The sequence below is a fragment of the Eubalaena glacialis genome, chromosome 3, assembly GCF_028564815.1.
Source record: "Eubalaena glacialis isolate mEubGla1 chromosome 3, mEubGla1.1.hap2.+ XY, whole genome shotgun sequence".
NCBI classification, from domain to species: Eukaryota; Metazoa; Chordata; class Mammalia; order Artiodactyla; family Balaenidae; genus Eubalaena; species Eubalaena glacialis.
The window spans coordinates 2744653-2765308 of NC_083718.1; the positions used below are offsets into that span (position 1 = coordinate 2744653).

Genomic DNA, 20656 nt, shown 5'->3' on the forward strand with positions numbered 1-20656 from the left:
CCATGTCAAGGTGGTGACTCAAACTTTGGGGTCAAATTCTAGAGAATCCATATTGAAGTAAGAAAAATCCTTTTAAAGGTTTGATGGTCCAAATCTGTTTTACATTCTTGGAAGGGGGAAGTCACGTGGGATCAAGCAGTGAATGTCCTCAGCCACTAATTTCCCTGAGGTGCCACTCCGATTGAATTTGCATCCTGGTCAGTTTGTGTCGGCAGAGGGGTCCAGTCTTAACCAGACTCCTGTGTCTTGATTGCTGAAATCAGTTTGAATCCCTTAACGACAATATCTGTAGCTTTTCATGGAGCTGCAACTCAACAAGCTGTAACTCAGTAACAGGTTAGAATCAAGCCAAGGGTACCCTCCTGTTTTGACTTTATGACAGAGGGGGGTGACACTTCTGCAGAAGGAAGGGTTTAAGTTGCAAATCAAAGAGCATCCTGACTGCTGCTAAACTCTGAAGTAGACTGCAGGGGAGTGTGGAGAATCCTGGCCTCTAAGAAGAGCTTGGATTCTTATCTGCATGGGGTGGTTTAGTTGTGTTCTCCAGAATAATCAGTGGTTCCCAAAGCAGGCATCTAAGGACCAGCCCTGGCCTCTGCGACTATCTGTTCCAGGAGCCTTTTAGGAAGTTTACAGGCCCTGCTCCCAGAGATGCTGGTTCCCCTTCCTTCTCAACAAACGGCTCTCAACGGCTCAAGCCAAATGCCCAAGTTGTGCTTGTCTCATCTTTTTCTCCCAAAGCCCCTTTGAGCAAATTCTGTCGGCTTTACCTCAACCTGTGTCCTGAGTCCATCCGCCTCTCCCCATTCCCACCGTCATGCCCTGTCTAAGCCGCTGGGCTTAGAATCTCCTACACCCTTTCTTGCTTCCTCCTGACCCACTTCCCACCTACAGCCAGAGCAACATTTCCTATAATGAAATTCGATGAAGACACTCTACTGCCTAAAATCCTAAGAGTTCCTATCCCAAACAGAATAAAATCCAAGCCCTACGTGAGCTGCACATTGCCAATTCTTTGACTTATGCACTTTGGCCTTCTTCATGTTTCTTGAAAATACCGAGCTGGTTTCCACCTCAGGGCTTTTGCACTTGCTGTTCCTGTGCCTGCACTGCTACATCACTAGATTTAGCAAGACTGGTGCTTTCCTGCTGTTCAGATTTCAGTTCAAGTGTCCACCCTTCACGTCTGTCTTCTCTGAAGCCCTCTAACTGCTCCCTCTCTTCCTATCTACCCTCCTCACTCATTTATTCTAACTGTTCACGTTATCTTTCTTGGCAGTTTATCATCTGCTTCCCTCCCACTACAAAGTGAGTGTCAATAAAAACGGTACCCTGTTGGTCTTGTTCACAACAGCACCCTCTGGTTTAGAGTAGGGCTTGGCACTTAGTGGGTATTTAATTAACATGTATTGAATGAATAAATGAATGAATGATTCGAACAAATAATTTTAAAAGCTGGTATGTGACAGCTCTAGGTCCATCGGGCTAGATAGCACCCTCCCCCCAATAACGTGAATATAAACTGATTTGATGCCACTAAATCAAAGACTATGAAATAAACAGCATCAGATAAGGGTAAGGTTAAAAAGAAAAAGCTTTCTGGTCAAAACACATGTTATACTGAAGAAATTTTCAAATGTCACATTTGTTTAAATTAAACATGAAACAAAGACCAAGACCTCAAATATATCCATGTCACCAATTAACTGGAATTTACCTAGAAGGAAAAGGCCTATTGGAAAGAATAGCAGAAAGAACAAACTATACAGAAAAGATATCAACTATATACCTTCTTTACAACAACAAGTTTTAAGTGATGCATAAAAATAAATCATTGGAATGTATTTCAGCTAAATGCCGGGAAATGAGGGAAAACCACACCAAAGCTGAACTCAAAAAAGGAAACAGGACTTCCCTGGTGGCACAGTGGTTAAGAATCCGCCTGCCAATGCAGGGGACACGGGTTTGATCCCTGGTCCAGGAAGATCCCACATGCCGCGGAGCAACTAAGCCCATGCGCCACAACTACTGAGCCTGCGCTCTAGAGTCTGCGAGCCACAACTACTGAGCCCGTGTGCCACAACTACTGAAGCCCACGCACCTAGAGCCGGTGCTCCGCAAGAAGAGACGCCACCGCAGTGAAAAGCCTGCGCACCACAACTAGAGAAAGCCCATGCGCAGCAACGAAGACCCAACGCAGCCAAAGATAAATCAATAAACAAAACAAAAAAGGAAACAGTAGGCATATATGTCCAACAGTCACTGTGGTACATTTCCAATCCCTCTGGGTCACCCCTTCTCAACTTCCCATGGTAGCTTCCCTTTGCCTTGAATAAAATCCTTACTTAGGAGCCCATGTGAGTGACCTTTGTCCCCTGTCCAGCCACCTCCCTACATGCTCACCTTCCCACCACAGGAATTATGCATTGGTCCCCAAAGTACAGTGCACAGGCCTTGTTTTTGCACCAGCTGTTCTCTGCTGGGGACACCTCCCTGACTCCCCTCACTTCTACCTGCTCAGCTGGTTGACATCTCCTACTTACCCTCCAAGACTTCCCCCTCCCCTGCCCCAGGCTGGGTAGGCGCCCCCCAAGAGCTTACCCTACATTCTGGACAAACCTCTATCTCTCAGTTTTAGTCATTATTGGACTACTGCCATGTTTCTCAGAGGTCGGCCTGTTGTCTATGAGAAGTCAATCGTCTTTTCCAGTTCCAATACATTTCAAACATCAGCGGAAGCGTAGTCACAAGTAGCTGCACAAGCTTTCAGAGTCAGGGTTGGCTGTGGTGTTTGGTGCTGCATTTACTTTAATTGAGAAAAGTGCCCAGGAGGATGTAACTTGTGTCCAGCCAGGCCCACTTTTGTCTTGTCTGCAGTAATGTAGCAAGGGGACCGACACACAGTAGGAACTCATTACAGGTTTGACGAATGAGGGGGTGAACAAGTGAATTCATAAATGAATAAAAGCTGAAATCTGTCCTAACCCTAGGTCACAACTCATCATTTATGCCAGAAATGTTTTACAGGTAGCTTGAGAGTGGGATTCAACCCTAAAGAAAAATGCTACGTCCTGGTGAATGAAATGCAGGTGTAGTATGTTTTGATTCTTTTCAAAAGCCAACCCTCAGCTGGACCCATCCAAATACATGACTGGAATGAAGTTATGTTTTCAAGATTGTGACATGTCATTGATAAAACCATAAAAGGAATTCTCAATGGTCAAATAAAACTCCTTTGAAAACATTCATAACCACAAATCCCAATACATGAGTGCAAACTATTAATGCTTTTAAAGCAAGTTAGACCCCGCAATAGTGAGGGCTGTTTGTACTGCAAATATCTGGCATGATTTAAACCTAATATAAACAGTAATATTATTGTACTTAAGCATCTTCCCTCCTTAATTTACTTGCCAAACAGATCCAGAATTTTTTTTCTCCAAAACTGGAGCAAGAATCAATTAAAATGTATAATAATGTGTTAACTAGCTAATACAGCAATTAACATTAAGGGGCATTTCAAGCCCTGAGTTTTTAGCAACAGAACTGTTCTTTCTTCCCTCTGTAAGATTTATAATTGAAAGAATACCGTGAGAGATGCCTTTCATCAGCTCCACGAGTTACATTTCCCACTTTGATAACTGTACAAGGAAAATCTAAGGCACTTCAAGCTCCCCAATTACATTTGATTAGCTAGTCAAAATAATATAACAGCTTTCATCACACAAAGGAAAACTTTTGAAGAATTCTGTTGCCAACACTTCTGCACAAACACTATAATCTATATCGTTATTTTACAAGGGGAAATGTAATATTTAGTAGGTTGTTTTTTTTTTTTTAATTAGGCAGTAAGCCAAGCCTCTTATCCATCACGACTTCAGATCAAAAAAGCACAACCGTGGTGCTGGGATGTGTGTGGTAAAGAAGGATTTGTGGTGATTTCAGACGAGGCAAGATACAGTGGTCAAAATGAAACAGGTCTTAGAATGAGCCAACATTTCAGAGAACACATCTGAAAACAGGATATGTACTCAAAACTCTGTGATATATACACACAAGATCTGCCCGGGGAAACCACGTGGGACCCAAAACCTATCCACGTGGGACCCAAAACCTATATGTGAGTGGAATTATTTTTTACCAAATGAATGTGAGTGTGTCTGTATCAATCACATCAGGAACACTGCTTAAGAAGACATTGAAAACATCCTGAGAATTTTCCGATTACCAATTAGCAATTTAATGTCGCTTAAAAGTGAAGACGGAATGTTATCTCTGCTGCCTTTACCCCCATCCCTCCCAACCCGTCCTCCTCCTCCACATCTTGGGTGTATCCATTCAACACGGATCTGGTACCTTCTGTGTTTCATCCCCCCCTAAAAATATGTTTTTAATTTAAATGAAATAATTATCCTGCTCTCACAGGTAAAGTATTCTGTAAACAGGGTATTTAGAAATGTGATAGTCAATTCACAGGAGGTGGTCCCGCTGTAGACTTTAAAAATCAACACTGTGAGCCATTGGATGAAAGGCCAGTTATCTCCGCGCTCCCCAAATGAAAGACAAGAGGCACCCATCTGGGGTTACCTTCTGCCTTTGCAACGCTCTTATTGTGCAACAGAGACAGACTTTAGAACTATTGGCCAATTAGTCTATTTGCCATGTAAAGAAAAAGCATTCTTACAGAATTAGAAGTCGGATCAAGGTTGGTTGTAAAGTTAATCCCGAATGTTGTGTAATCCTGGTGACACTTCTAAATATTCAAGCTAATGTGGTGTTCTTTTAGTTTCTGGAGAGAAATGAACAGCAGCAGGGCCCAGCAGTCCTGCGCACTTCAGATTTGTACAATTTCTCCTCCAAGTGTTTGGCTGTTCCTTCAGAGGACGCTGTATGTGAAGAACTCACAGACTTGGTCCTGGGAGGTCGGAAACATGGCATTTGAAAATGATTTCCAGGGAGGAAGTTGAAAGGGAGGGACACATTGGTAGCCCTTTGTGGGATTGTGTGGAGATGTCGCTACACAACGTACATAGGTAGCAGGGCCTTGCCACGCACCGCTGCTGAGAAACAAGGAGAATTTCGAAGCTGTCTTTGCATGGGCGTTACAGGGGTCCACACATTCCCCCGCTCAGTCTCCTTTGCCCTTGCCCTTGAAGGTGACCTGCTACCCCCAACGGAAAACCCCGTTGCCTGGGGTCCCCTCACCCAGAGACAGGGCCACATAGATGTTCCATCTACTGTCCTTGAATGCAGCCCACTCCTAGGGTCTATGTACTCAACTGTTTCTCATGCTTCTCCATCCATCCTCAGACCTACGGGGTTCGGGTGCCCTCCTGGTCCACCACATTCCACCTGCAGGGAAAACGCAGATGCAGCCGAGGACAGGGGTCCCAGGAACCACGACGCTGTACAAAGCAATGCCTGCAGGTGCCTCTAGGAAGCTGAGGCATCCCGAGGGAAGGAGGAGAAGCCATGTGAGTGAGAAAAGAGAAAGGCAGTCTGGGCAGATTGAAAAGGAGAGATGGAGGTGAAGGAAAGTGGAGAAAATCAGGAAAATGATACAGAAGGTCCGAGTGTCTCCAGAGAAGCTGGCTGGGGACCCATGCAAGGCAGCCTGAGCTTCGCCTGGTGCACGGAAAAGGCAGAAGTGCAGAGAGAAATAGGTTTTAAGCATCAGACATTTAAGAAAGACCCAGCTGCTGGAAGAGGTGATGCCGTGTACGTCTCTGTTCTCGAGTGTGGGCGGTATTCTTGGGTTAGACATTAATGTCTTTAACGTGAACAATAGCACAAATGCCCAATTTCCATGCAGCCATTCTGCAAATGGATGTGGAGCCCTCAAAGCTTTGTATGATCGACTTCCCAAGTTGTCGAAGAATAAGTCAGAGTAAAGTCATCCTTCACTTACCCTGGAAAATAGAAAGACCTATTTTACCTCACAGGTTCAGAGGGCAAAGTCCTTCAAATTGTGTTAAGGAGTGTACACATGAGTCATGTTTTCGGCTTTGTCACCCATTACCTGACTCTGTATAACAGCAGACACCGTGGGCAGACAGGGTCCTGGGGCTCAGGGACTCCGGGAGCTCCCCTTCCCCGACACTGAGGAATGAACATCTCGGACTTTCTGTAAGATCTGTGAGCAGTCTGTGTGTCCTGCTGGGCAGACGCAGGTCTTGGAGTGAGCAGGGACCCTCGCTGTTCTCAGCAAACAAGTGTGTACCTGCTTCTAAGCAGACAGACTGATGCGCCTGCCTCTACCGATCATGCGGTAGGAACCGGTGCTGGGCATTGGCGGTGGGGGGGTGGGGACAGCCTGCCCAGTGTCCCCAAGTCGACAAGACCACACCCCTGCTGCACCCGATGGCCTCCTTCTGCGGCCCCCCCAGTTACAGCCCCTTTTACGGATGAAGGTTTAGAAGCTCCAGAGTCTGCCGCCAACGGCAAACTCTTCATCTTCTCCGGAAGCAAACGGTTCCGATTCCAGCCCTACAAGGTCGCCCTCCAATTAAAAAAAGAAAGAAAGAATTTACATGTTCTTGGGCCAATTTAAGAAACTGCTCTCTGTAGTGTAAGAGTCATAGAGGTCCTTTAAGACCTATTGTAAAGCGGTATTGAGATGGGCATAGTTTACAAAAGACCGCCATATACATGTTTTGTTTCGATGACCTTGTTACCACTTATTAGCCATGGGACTTGGGGCAAATTGGTGAAAGTCTTCAGGTCTGGGTTGCCTACTCTGCACCCTGGGAGCACACATGCCCGCTGCCCAGGGATTAGTTCGTATTAAGTGAGAGACAGTACTGGTAAAGCACTTAACAACTGTCTGACTCACAGTAAAAACTCAATAAATGGCGGGTATCATTCTCACCTATTATCCAAACTCTGCAGTCGAGGAAAAATGGAAGTATTTTCTGTTAGCCTTGAGTCTTCCCTAAACCCTCCCCTATTAATGGAGCTCCAAGCCTCGGGGGCAGGTTACCTGCTGAGGTTTTTTTTTCCCCATGTCTTTGTTTCTTCCTCCATCTTTCTCATTCCTGATCCCCACCCATCCCCAAACTGATTCAAGTGCCTCGGTTAATTTTGCTGGTACTAACAGATTATTTGACTAAAAAACTTGGTTGTTTGAAAACCAAGTTAGCAAAAGTACAATGAGGTAACACCTAACACCGGTCAGAATGGCCATCACTAAAAAGCCTACAATGATAGATGCTGGAGAGGGTGTGGAGAAAAGGGAGCCCTCCTGCACTGTTGGTGGGAATGTAAATTGGTGCAGCTGCTATGGAGAACAGTGTGGAGGTTTCTTAAAAAACTAAAAATAGAGTTTCCTGCAATCCCACTCCCGGGCATATATTCAAACAAAACTCTAATTCAAAAGGATGCACGCACCCCAGTGTTCATAGCAGCAATGTTTACAACAGCCGAGACATGGAAACAACCTAAATGTCCATCAACAGATGAGTGGATAAAGAAGACGTGGTGTGTACGTACGTATATGTGTGTAATATATATATATATACATATATAAAAATATATGTATATATATATGGTGGAATACTACTCAGCCATAAAAAAGAATGAAATAATACCATTTGCAGCAACATGGATGGACCTAGAGATGATCATACTAAGTGGAGTAAATCAGACAGAGAAAGACAAATGCCATATGATATCACTTATCTGTGGAATCTAAAATATGGCACAAATGAACTTATCTATGAAACAGAAAAAGACTCACAGACATAGAGAACAGACTTGTGGTTGCCAAGGGGGAGGGGGTTGTGGGAAGGATGGATTTGGAGTTTGGGATTAGCAGATGCAAACTATTATATATAGAATGGATAAACAACAAGGTCCTACTGTATAGCACAGGGAACTATAGTCAATATCCTGTGATAAACCATAATGGAAAAGAATATGAAAGTGAATATATATAACTGAGTCACTTTGCTGTACAGCAGAAATTAACACATTGTAAATCAACTATACTTGAATAAAATAAATTTTTAAAAATTAAAAAATAAAAACCTAGTTAAAAAACTTTTATTAATCGGTTAACTCCGTGTCTCTTTGGGCCCATAAGCGAGGGATGGACGTGTCCTCTGGAAGGACCACGTTATGTGACAGCAGTGGTCCAGGGCTTTCCCTCTCCCTCTCTAAGACCAAAGGAGATCTTGTCCTGTCCTCACTTCCCAGAGCTGCCCTAAGGAGCGGACCAGAAAAGGGCCTGAGGCACCCAGTCCTAGAGCAGGCAAAGAGTGAGCATCCAATAAAAGGGACCTCTCTTCCCTTCACCACCTGACCTTGAGCAGAGCAAGGAAGATGCCCATTTTCTTCCTACCCTCATTGTTCATTTCAGACGCCTGACAATGGCCCAGCCAGTTAAACACGGGTTCCTTGGGTATGGCTGGCTATTCCCATGCTCCCCACGATGCTGGTAGATAACAAATAGATTAACAGGGGGCTTCCCTGGTGGCGCAGTGGTTAAGAATTCGCCTGCCAATTCAGGGGACACGGGTTCCAGCCCTGGTCTGGGAAGATCCCACACGCCGCGGAGCAACTAAGCCCGTGCGCCACAACTACTGAGCCTGCGCTCTAGAGCCCACGAGCCACAACTACTGGGCCCACGTACCACAACTACTGAAGCTCGTGTGCCTAGAGCCCGTGCTCCGCAACAAGAGAAGCCACCGCAATGAGAGGCCCACGTGCTGCAACTAGAAAAAGCCCGTGCACAGCAACGAAGACCCAACACAGTCAAAAATTTAAAAAAAAATAGATTAACAGGAACAGGAAGCGTATCGGGTGTGCGAACAAGCAAACCCGGTATGAAGCCATCATCACTGCTTCGACCACATCTCCTGGCTTCCCAGGGAGGAAACGACTAGCATGGAAACAACTAGCGCCTGGCTACGCTGAAACCAAGCTTCGAGAAGTTAGAGTCTAAACCGAGTCTGCAGTTTGCAGATGCATCCTCTCTAAATAAAGCAAATGTAATACTTTAAAAAGGAACACAGAAGGTGGAGAAGCCACATCTCCGCAGTCAGGGGGCCATTTCCACCAAAGGACAACACCTATAGCACAAACAGGCATTGATGGGACGGTGACCAAGAAGACTCTAAAGTCTAAAGAATGGATTTCTCAATCAGTAACCGACACGGGTGCAGTAAGCCCCGTGCCTGTACAAGCAAGAAAGGCTAGAATCGTATACATTCTCAGCGCCATCAAGCAGCCCAGAGGCTGCTGTGCCGGGTCTGCCTGGAGGGAATCACAGAAGCAGACGTCTGATGCCTGAAGAGCCCTGAAGAGCCCCGAGTCATGGAATCAGACCTGCAGATTCCAATGTTCCCTCCAAATTCAAAGGCAGAAGAAAACTTCCCAGCCCCGGTGGAAGAAAAGCCAGTTTTCTCATTTCCTTGTAAACCTACGAAGGGTCGGGTTTCTTTTCTTCTGATCTCTTTTTGATGAGTAGATTGAATGGTCATAGATATTTTAATTTGCCTTCAGATAGAAACACTTCTCCGCTCTTGATGGGAAATCACTTCAATGCTGATCATTTGCTTCCAGGAGGAACTACTTTGCATCCCAAGAAATGAAAACACAGGTAAGTAAAGTGACAGACTATAATTCTGGGTATGTGACCCTGAACCCCAAAGCTCAGATGGAATCAAAGGGGATCAGGACGGCGGGTGAATGTGGGAAAACATGATGCACGCACTGCCCCCCAACACACACACACACACACACACACACACACACACACACACACACACACACACACAGAAAAGAAGGGTTAAGCAAGTCCGTTAAACATGGCTTAAAATTAGGGCAAATCCATAAAAAGGAATGAAATTGGGTCATTTGTAGGGATGTGGATGGAACTAGAGTCTGTCATCAGAGTGAAGTAAGTCAGAAAGAGAAAAACAAATATTGTATATTAACACGTATATGTGGAATCTAGAAAAATGGTACGGATGAACCTATTTGCAGGGCAGGAATAGAGATGCAGACGTAGGGAAGGGACATGTGGACACGGCGGGAGAAGGGGAGGGTGGGACGAATTGGGAGATTAGGATTGACATATACACACTACCCTCTGTAAAACAGACAGCTAGTGGGAGCCTGCTGTATAGCACAGGGAGCTCAGCTCGGTGCTCTGTGACGACCTACATGGGTGGGACGGGGGGAGGGGGAGAGGTCCAAGAGGGAAGGGATATAGGTTTACATAGAGCTGATTCACTTCGTTGCACAGCAGAAACTAACACAACATTGTAAAGCAACTGTACTCCAATAAAAAAAAAAAAAATTGGGGCAAATCCAACGACATCTCAAACCGCAGACCTATATTGGTTGGGAGAAGTGAACTAAGGCTTGGGAAAAGTGATCTAGGGTGTTAAAAATAAATAAATAACACTCTGCTCGAAAAGCTTCTACACCAGAGCAGAGAGAAAAGGCTTGCTCCCACCCCCAGTCTCCTCACTTTCGAGAAAACTGGCTTCTGCACGGCTGAATTCCTTTGGCACAAACTCCCTAAGCCTCTGAGCCCTATTTTCCACAGGAACACTCGTTATGTGTTTCACTCAGGATTAATTTAGAATTTTTTTTTTATTCCTCCATGTATCAGAATCATTCACGGAGGGGAAGTTCTTCTATACCTGTTCCCAGAATCCTCTGAAGACATCTGGTCTCATTAGAAGATCAAATAGATCCTCCAGATTCATTAGTTGTTCAACAAAGTGGGAATTATTTTCTCACTGCTCTTGTGTTTGTGAGATACTCAAGACACAGATGAGAGAAATATAACGGAAAAAAAAAGCACAATCTTCTTGACTCACAAAGACAGTGCTTTCTATGATATGGCGGGGCGGGGGGGGGGAAGGGGGGATTCTGGAATTCGCTCTTGATTTCCAAAAACACAAGGAAAAGTCAAGAGTATAGGCCACTGTAAGACAGATGGGGTTTAAAGATTTGAAGGGAGTGACTTTCCTGGTGGCGCAGTGGTTAAGAATCCGCCTGCCAATGCAGGGGGCACGGGTTCGAGCCCTGGTCCGGGGAGATCCCACATGCCGCGGAGCAACTAAGCCCGTGTGCCACAACTACTGAGCCTGCGCTCTAGAACCCGCGAGCCACAACTACTGAAGCCCGTGTGCCACAACTACTGAAGCCCACGTGCCTAGAGCCCGTGCTCTAAAACAAAGAGAAGCCACTGCAATGAGAAGCCTGCACACCGCCACAAAGAGTGGCCCCTGCTTGCCACAACTAGAGAAAGCCCGCGCGCAGCAATGAAGACCCAACGCAGCCAAAAAAAAGAAAAAAGGATTTGAAGGTATAGTGAATGCACGATACTACCCCAAAAATATCGTCATACTTCAGTAATTCGTGGCCCATCTATCAACTGGTTACAATCCTAAATTCTTTTCCTTCCTATTTTCGCAAACATACATAAAAAGGAACCCATGCTGTTACACCCAGTATCACGTAGGACCCAGGACATAACTTCCTTTAGCCATTTTCCTGCAGAACAGAACTGCACGTGGTTGCCGCACCAGATTCTCCCCGAGAGAGGGCTGTGAGCAGAGGCAAAAGGCACTCAGAGAGCTTTGGACACTCCTCCAGGGCTCAGAAGTGCCGGCTGGTAGATGCACTTCACTGAATGATGCCCCAGTGGCCTGCGAGAATTATAGTAGCTTTCTAAAGTGACTCACTCACTCCCAGGGGGTCGTCTGGGCTCAGAGAAAATCTATCTCCCTGATTATTAGTGATTTAGTAATTGGGTGGTAGTGATGGACTTCTGATAACGTGGAGATTTGCTTTAGCTTCGCTGGCAAAGGCGTGTATTTTTGGAGTCAAAGGTTACACGGCTTCTTTGTGTGTGTGCATTGGGGGGTGGGGGGCAGGGCTGCGGAGAAGCACAGCTTCTTGGAACCTGAATTGACCAGTCTCAGTTCTGCCCTTCGGAAGCTGTATGATCTGGTACAAGCCACAGGCCCCCTGCCTCAGCTTCTTCGTATGTAAATGGAGGCGGTAGAATCAAACGACCCCCACCGTCTCTTCCAGATCTGGAAAATCTGTGGTTTCTAGGCAAGGGGTATCATTGGATGCACACGTGCTGTTCGGAAACCTACTAGTTTCAGGGTGTTAATTTCATCTTTTCCATGCCATGCTTTTGGATGGAGATCAGGATTGTTCCTTACAGGTAGAGAGAAAAACGAAACAGCTCACTTACATGTATCCTCTATCTCTTTTTCCCTGCTCATCATCCAGCTCTGAAATTGCACGCTTTCTATAAGTATATTGTATTTTTCTTTTTCTTTTTTGCTGTTCATGTGCTATGTCTCAAGATGTGTGTTTGGGAGTTATACTTTCCTCTTTCCCGTTCTAATATTTTGAATGGGAACCAGAATATCTCTTTTTGCACCTTGTAACTATGTAGAAAAACAAAACAACCCACCAAATTTCCTCTGGCCCTTCTGATCCCTTAAATAGTAAACAAATGGAATCTGTATGCCCTCTTCTTATCCACGGAGAGAGTGTAACTTGTCCTGGGAGAGTGAGCAAGGGGTCATTTGCAAAATTGCCTTATTATCCTATTACTCTCCGGGAGCAAATATGTGCCTTTTCATCTTGGGGTTGTAGAGGTATAAGCAATCTGATCTGCCCTATAAGTATATCGCTTGATGGGTAATTTGCAGTGAAGTTAACAAGAAAAAGACAAATGTGTAAAGGGGAGCATTCATCTTCCCAAACGATATTTTAAAATCACAAGTTTAAAAAAAAAAAAATCACAAGTTTTGCAGGAAGGTAGGCAGGAACCGGGCTACAAGTTTCGGGGATGTCTTGGAGGCCAGGTGGGGGGGGGGGGCGGGTGGTGGGGAGAGGTCTTGTCCAGGAGTCGTTCTTAGTGGTGGCAGGTAGACAATGCCCAGAAGGCCCATGACACCTTTCCAGGAGCAGCGTTTCTCGGACTGCTGGTCATGCCTCATTAGTGGGTCGTGAAATCAATTTAGTGGGTCATGACCAGAAATTTTTAAAAAGCATGAAATAAATTAGACTAAAGCAGAACAGAATAGAAAATATCAGAGTGCATGGCATGGACAAAATCACGTACTGTCTAGTGGAACTCTGGCCCAGTTGCATGCGTGTGTGCGTGTGTGCATTGTGTGTGTGGTGTGTTTGGTACACCAGGATTCAGGGTAGAATGTATTTCTTACTGCAGGTCTTAGTTCAGAAGTTTGAAACCCTCTGCCCTGGAGAAATACACGGCAACCCACGTCTCCATGCTGGCTTCAAACGCCTTCGTCTGGTTTCCACAAAGTAAATTTATAAACAAAGGAAAAGGAATTCTTCTGAAGCAAATGGTCACCTCACAACTCCATATTTAAACGACCCCTAAGTTATTCTGAAATTCTACTTCTCTTTCTCTGGAAAATACTTAAACGGAATCAATGTAAGCCCAAGGCAAATGGTGAAGTGGGTCCAGTTTGTCTCTTTCTCCTGGGGGCACCTCCCACCCCTTACGGGTGTCACCCCCAGGGTTTGTATCTGTTCCCTTTCCCTCTTTAAAAAGCATATTCTCATGAAAGACTGATAAATGCCTTAAACAACAGTATAAATGACTGCTTTGCTTTAATATGTCCCGTTCTCAAAAGTGTTTACATTTTAGCCAAATATGAACTCTCATGTCCTAGAAAAGAATCTCATACCATTTAATTACAGGGAAAAGAAAAGAGAAATTTGGAGAGAGTGTTTTCCTAGCACTCTTAAAGTCCTACCTGGGGGCCTCTATATTCACTTTATAACCTTCCTTTCTTTTTTCACATGTAATTAATACACATGATTTCTTTCCCCACACTTTTGTGAAACAAACTTCAACGGTCATTTTTTTTTTGAATAGATATTTATGAAATTGTCTTATCATAAAATCTTTGAGAGCAAATATTCTGTCTTATTCCACTTTGCATCCATCTTACACCAACTAACTGCCTGACAAATTTGAGGTCCTCAACTGGCAGTAGTTAATGACTATTATACAATTTTACTTTCTGCCACACATGTGGTAATATTGTTTTCCAATGTCAAACTAATCAGAGTACAAGTGCATGTTTTTTTCCTGAATATAAGAGTAATACGTAAAGCCTCCACAGACTTGTCATAAAACAATAAGAGCAATTTTAAAATAGCACTGATTTATTGAGTATATAATATAGGCTGGGTTCCCAGGACTAGATGCTTTGCCCATATAGTCTCATTTATTCCTCGAAAAACCTCCTCAATACACGTATTGCTATTCCCTCCATACCCTCCATCACCCCCCAAACACCACACTTACAATTTTACCTACAAGAAAACTAAGGCTCGGGCTTCCCTGGTGGTGCAATGGTTAAGAATCCGCCTGCCAATGCAGGAGACACGGGTTCGAGCCCTGGTCCGGGAAGATCCCACATGCCACGGAGCAACTAAGCCCGTGTGCCACAACTACTGAGCCTGCGCTCTAGAGCCCACGAGTCACAACTACTGAGCCCGTGTGCCACAACTACTGAAGCCCACGCACCTAGAGCCCGTGCTCTGCAACAAGAGAAGCCACCGGCATGAGAAGCCCTCGCACCGCAACGAAGAGTAGCCCCCGCTCCCTGCAACTAGAGAAAGCCCACGCGCAGCAATGAAGACCCAATGCAGCCAAAAATAATAAATAAATTTAAAAATATATATATATTTAAAAAAATAAAAAAGAAAACTAAGGCTCAGAGATTGAGAACCTGCCCACAAAGACAGTTACTAAGTAGCAAAGATCTAATGCAAACTGGTTTCCTCTGACTTGGAAGGCTGTGCTTTCCTCACTTGTACATTTCCTAACCTTTCAGGCTGTATGTAAAATTATCATTTTCATTTTCATTTTCCAATTTCTTACCTGTTCTCTTAAGGGACAAAGTCGTGAGCCTAAGAGCACCGGGAAACTTTGGTTTGGTTTGGTTTCTAATGATAAACGCCCTGACTATCCCAGGGTGGTTCCATACTCAGAGGGTCTGGCCTGACAGCTAACAGTGCATCCTGTTCGCCCCCCCGAGTGATCCCCGCCATCAGCCGTCTGTACGCGCGGGATAGAGGCCTAGAGAGTAGGGCTGGACCGGTCAGCATCCTAACAGCAGGCTGGTGGTAGCCTAGTAACTTACTCGGATCCATTCAGATAATTTTTTTGTTTCAGATCACAGTGCCAGGTGAAGACGGCCACGGAAAGCACTGTTTTCCGTTTGCACGTGGCTTCCACATTCCCCAGCCCATCCGCGCACACACCACTTTAAACAGAAACCTTTAAATTAGAAGTCTGCTTTGTACTGTCCTTCTCTCAGAGATTTTTAAATCTCCTCCCAAAGTCCTAGGTGTCTGAAGCAGCCACAGGAACAGGAAGATATTGATTTTGTGACAGACAGACTAGAAATCAAACCCAGGATTCAGTTTTGTTTTCAACACAGAGAACAAAATCACTGACCATCAAATACAGTTTGGTAGCTACTCTCGGATCCCAAACTTCCCTATAACTTTCCCATATTAATTCGGTCTTCAGTTTCAGGAAATAAAATAATTATATGTAGTTAAACAGAGATCCTTAGACAAACAAGGGCTGTGTTTACAATGTACCAATCCATTAAAATCAACGACAGACATGGATTATGAGTAGCAAAGCCCAGCCAAGCAGGCTAGCACTTGCCATGGGCCCATTCCCCAGCCAACAGCAGTAAACATCCTATTGGAATCTGCTCCGAAAACAAAGGCTCTACCAACCTAATGTCAAGGTAAACAGGTAGTAAATACCTACTTGCTAACTACTAACCAGTGGTACTACTTGCATTCTTTAGCGTCTAAACACAACTAAATGTTGGCCTTTTTTCCTTCTAAATTGGCACCATTATAACAGAGCTTTTTACTTGGTAATTTTTTGAAAGTTTACTAGGTTCTGTTGCACACTGGCTTCAGTTTTTTAGCCATAAACCATCTGAGGTTAAAGGGAGTAAGTAAAGACATTCTCCTACTCAGGAAAAAAAAACCAACCAACCTTCCCCTATTTGACATGAAATGCCATGTCCCCAGATGAAGAGCTACAGGCAAGAAAAGCCCCATAAAGTTAAGCTGCAAATAGTTCTGAAGTCAAGGTCGAAAACATCATTTTACAAAGAAGAAAAGTAAGGAAAACGTGTTTTCCGCACCAAGACCCTATTAGGCAGGGACCACAGAGCCGGGTCTCCCGGAAGGGGAGCTCTAAGCCCCGAGGGCTGGCACGTACCTTGAGCTCCCTGAAGAAGACGCTACTCCGGGCCCACTCCACGATGGAGAAGAGGGTCTGATCTGCCATCTTGCACATTAGCCCGAATGTACTCAGCCTCTCGTGTTTGCTGCGGCTCGCCTGCTCCTGCTGCAAATAGGCCATGATCTTGGCCTGGACCTGGGGCTCATCGGGCTCACACTTCAGCAGTTCCAGGATCAGGTGGGGCATGCTGGCCGGGGAGCTGGTCTGGTAACTGTCCAAGTAGGAGTAGCCCAGGATGGACTCCGGGGAGCTGGTGTAGGGGTCTGGGTACTCAGACTTGATGGCCCGGCTGGGAAAGTGGCTGTAGGTCTGGTAGCCTTGCAGGCTGCCAGGAGGTGGCATTGTCATGCTGATGGGGGACGTTACAAAGGGACTCCGGTCGTAGTCTGTAGGAGGCAAGGCAGCGTGGTTCAGAGGTAGGCCTTTGGAGACAGAATGGATGTTCTGAATTGCAGAGGAGATGCTCAGCTCGGAGGGCATGGCTTGGATCACCTGAGACATGGCTTCTAGCTTAAGTCCATTGGCTCGGATGAGGGCTTTTTTCTGTTGCTTCAGGGCCCTGTCCCTCTTGTACATGGGCCCAAACTTATTCCTCCCTCCACGCATTCGGTCCGCCCTTACCGCTGTTGGGATGGGGGAAGAAAAAAAAAGAAAGTAAGGGTAAAAAGAAGATGTAAATTATTAGCATTCTCCAGATCTCCAGATAGTTAGGAAGGCTGAAAACGGACCGGAAGTGGTCTGTGTATGGTTGTTTTCACTACAATAGCCAAAAAAAAGCCATGCCCTCTTTATTTATGAATTCTTTCCTCCAAGTGTGTTTGTCATCAAAAAAATATTTCGGATACGTAGGGACATATTAACCCTTTGGCGACTGCAGAGACTTCCTAATTTTTGCTACACACAGGAGATGCTTCATGTTGCTAAGGAAGAGGATCAGGGTCTATCATGCCAGGGATGCTGTGATTCTCCTTATGGAAACCCAAACTGCTAAAAGGGGGGGGGAAAAAAAAAATCAAAGGAGCCATTTCTGGATTCAATTGTGACTATTTTTCCTTAGAACATCTTTCTCTCTCAAAGTCTTTTGGTTAATTTGCTGCAAAAAGTGTTAGGTACATGCTCTTCTTGGAAAATCATCCTTACCTGGACTTGACGGGCACACATCAGGGAGCCACCGGTTATTGTTTTTCACTTAAGCAGAACTGGACATAATTAAAGCAAATTCATTTCAGAAGCTGTCAAAACGGTCCACCGTCACGATGCTATGTGGCGTCTGGGGCCACGTCTAGTAATTTACTTAGCGGGACTCTCCTAGCTCATGGTGGCCAGTGGCAATTAGATAGGACCCAGCAACCCTCTGACAGCTTGTGACATACTGAAATTGCTGGAGGTTAAGTTTTTGAGCTTTTCATCTTAGGATTAGTATAGCATTAAAAATTTATTGTGAATGCTAGGTATCCAGAACACTGCACAAGAGAATAAAGAGTTTTTCATCTGGATGATAATTTATTGAATATTTAATTGTTTCATATCACTGTGAACAAAGCATGAGCATGCAGTGCAAGTGACTTACTGTTAAGAAAGCACACTTTTTAAGGTAAAGAAATGTAACCTTTTCCCTTTGTTAAGAAAAAAAGGAATCAAATGACATCATATGCAATCACAACATTTAATTTTTAACATTTTATCTTCTGAGTCTCATACTGTAGTAAGCATCTACCACATTGTTTTGCTGTTTGGAAAATAATACAGGGATTGGTAACGAAGAAATTAACAAGAATCAGTTATTTCTTTTCTCAATCTTGTCTTAAAAGCAACACTGACTTAACAGTCCTCCTGATAACCCAAGTGGCTACTTCTATTGGGAAGGAACCTAATAGCAATTCAGCAGACTTATCTGAAATTTTTTGAGTGTTGCCATCAAGTCTGAGTGCCACACAACAGAAAGCCCCAAACACAACTAGTCTGTGCCTCACTGATCAAATAAAATGGACTCCTGTATCTGGCACATCTCAGGGATCTGTATCACTTCTTGTTACTTTATTTACAATATATTTAATCTCTGGAAAGTCAGTAGGTCAGAGGCTGAAAAACAGCAACACACCATAATAGTCCATGAACTACAAATTATTTACAGAAGTCACATATTAAACGTTACTTCCTGCCAATCTGTACATCGTAAATGCAGGTTCTACTTTTTCAACATAAAGTTTAATGTGGCTTTTGAGGAACCATTCTCTTGTTCTTGTCATACCAATGCTACCGATGTAATGGTTCGTTATTTTTCATGTTTCCTGCTTCTCAAAAAATTTGTTTTATTTTGCACTCAGTCATCATCTTAAAAAAAAAAAAAAAAGAAATGTGCTTTCCCACACAATCAAAAATGATACTCTACATGAGAAAATCTTTTTATAATTAAAGGCTTTAACTCTTGTTCAGGAATCATGAAACTAATAGCAACAATTATGACAAGTGTACCTATTTAAAAAGATTAAAATCAAACTTTTTTTCCTGATTTGAAAACTTAAAGGATTTTAAAAAATATTTTGGCAAATTATTTTTACCTGTTCTCAGCTGAATCATGTTAGTCTTGCTTTCATCTAACCTGACCTTTCATCTAACCTATGAAATGCATATGCTCCTCAAAATAAAAAAAGAGGTGAGGAGGCGAAACTCTGGTATTAGAATTTCTTTCCTAGTAAATTTCACCAGCATTTAAATGAGACTCCGACTATTCTGCTGACAAAACATCAAAAGATCTTATTGTCAATAGTGTTAAAAGACTAGGAAAATACTGTTACCATGTTATAAGTACAATGTTGTTTTAAATCCTATGTCCTTGGAGAGTTTTAACAGGCAGTGGTCTTTAGAAAAAACTTACCTTCTAGCTTCATTCCAACACTTAGACATTTTTGAAATCGACAGTAAGGACAACGCTTTCTCTGTGTCTTGTCAATTTGGCAGTTCTGGTTTTCTATACACGTGTACCTTTTATTATTTTGAACTGTTCGCTTAAAAAAGCCCTATAAGAGAAAATAGTGAGACATATTATAAAGCTAACACCCGTCTCTTCCATTGTTTCATTTTAAGGAAATCACCAGTAAATCTTTTCATTGCACCGTTTGAGCCCTTATGTGGTTCTGTGGTTTGTTTTACATTTTAACAAGATCAACCCTCCAAAACCAGGCTATGGTAGAGATTTATATTAACCAGTAATTTTTTGAAGAAAATCTGTTTTCCTATTAACCTTCATATTCCAGATAAGGCACTTATATAGAGAGCGGCATTGTTTTTAAGTAGTCTGATACAATTTCAGTGGCAAACTACTGTAAAATAGCAATGGAAAAATGGAATAGCAAAACACCTCAGATTTTTTACAAATGTCAGCACTAGATAGTTAAAAGCAAAAGGATTTAAAGAATAAAATGGGAAAATGTTCATAATTCCATTGGAATACATTCAAGTTGGGGAACTGTGTAAAGAAAAAGGTGAAACTCATGAGGGAAAAAAGCATATATAGCAGAGAGCTGAGTTTTAGCAGAGTGTATGCCTTCCTTATATTTCACCCACAAGAATTAATCAAAAATAAAATCTGTAGCTTTGTAACATAATAACAGCTTGGATGGTATATTCTGTTTGTCCTACTAGCCACAAAGTGAAACCATCTTACTTTGTTATAAAGAAAGAAGGGATTTTCTTGGCAGTGGTTTAAGTAATTGTACTGAGTTTTCTACTTTTAAAAATGTTGAAAAATAGGGGGTATCAGATTTACTGGGAATACATGAAAAAGGTCTGAGATAAATCCTTAATGTATAGTTGACATTGTTAGTAATAATACAGTACATCTTACATATTAAAATTTCTTGCATTTAAACACGTCATATAATATATTTATGAAAACTACTCTTATTATAAACTTAAGATCTGGTTTCTAATTCTTTATGATATAGATTTCAAAAAAATCTTAAAAAATTATTTTTGGAATAAATCAGGATGAAATCATGCAGTTGGGAATTTAGACTTTTATGTCTGTGGGTAAAAAATGTTTGGACGTGTAGCACAGAATACTCTGAAGTTAAAATGTATTTGGGAAATACTTTGTCATGTTCACTCTCAAGAACAACGATGCTTTAAATATATATAAGTCAAGCAAAATCAATACTTTGGACCGTTAGAAATAGAAGTCTTTCTACAGCTCTATCACCTTCCTACCATAAACTATTTTAAAGCCATGAGACTGGTAAAGTTTTCTAAACAGCATAAATCTCTTTGCCTTTTGAATTAAATTGGACACATATTTTGAAGAATCATCTCACTAAGACTCACTCATTCCCTCTGTCATTTTTAATTGAGTCCGAAAAA

At 43.2% G+C, this 20656-nt stretch overlaps 1 protein-coding gene across 2 annotated transcripts in view; it reads right to left on the reverse strand.

Annotated features, from left to right (window-relative positions):
* NR5A2 (nuclear receptor subfamily 5 group A member 2) overlaps positions 1–20656 on the reverse strand; it is a 112669-nt gene that overhangs the window by 87695 nt on the left and 4318 nt on the right. For both annotated transcript variants that reach the window (XM_061185261.1, XM_061185262.1), the window contains exons 3-4: positions 19176–19317; positions 16274–16920 (exon numbers count right to left, since the gene is read on the reverse strand). In XM_061185261.1, coding sequence (XP_061041244.1) covers positions 16274–16920; positions 19176–19317 — 789 coding nt within the window. The remainder of the gene's footprint in view (positions 1–16273; positions 16921–19175; positions 19318–20656) is intronic.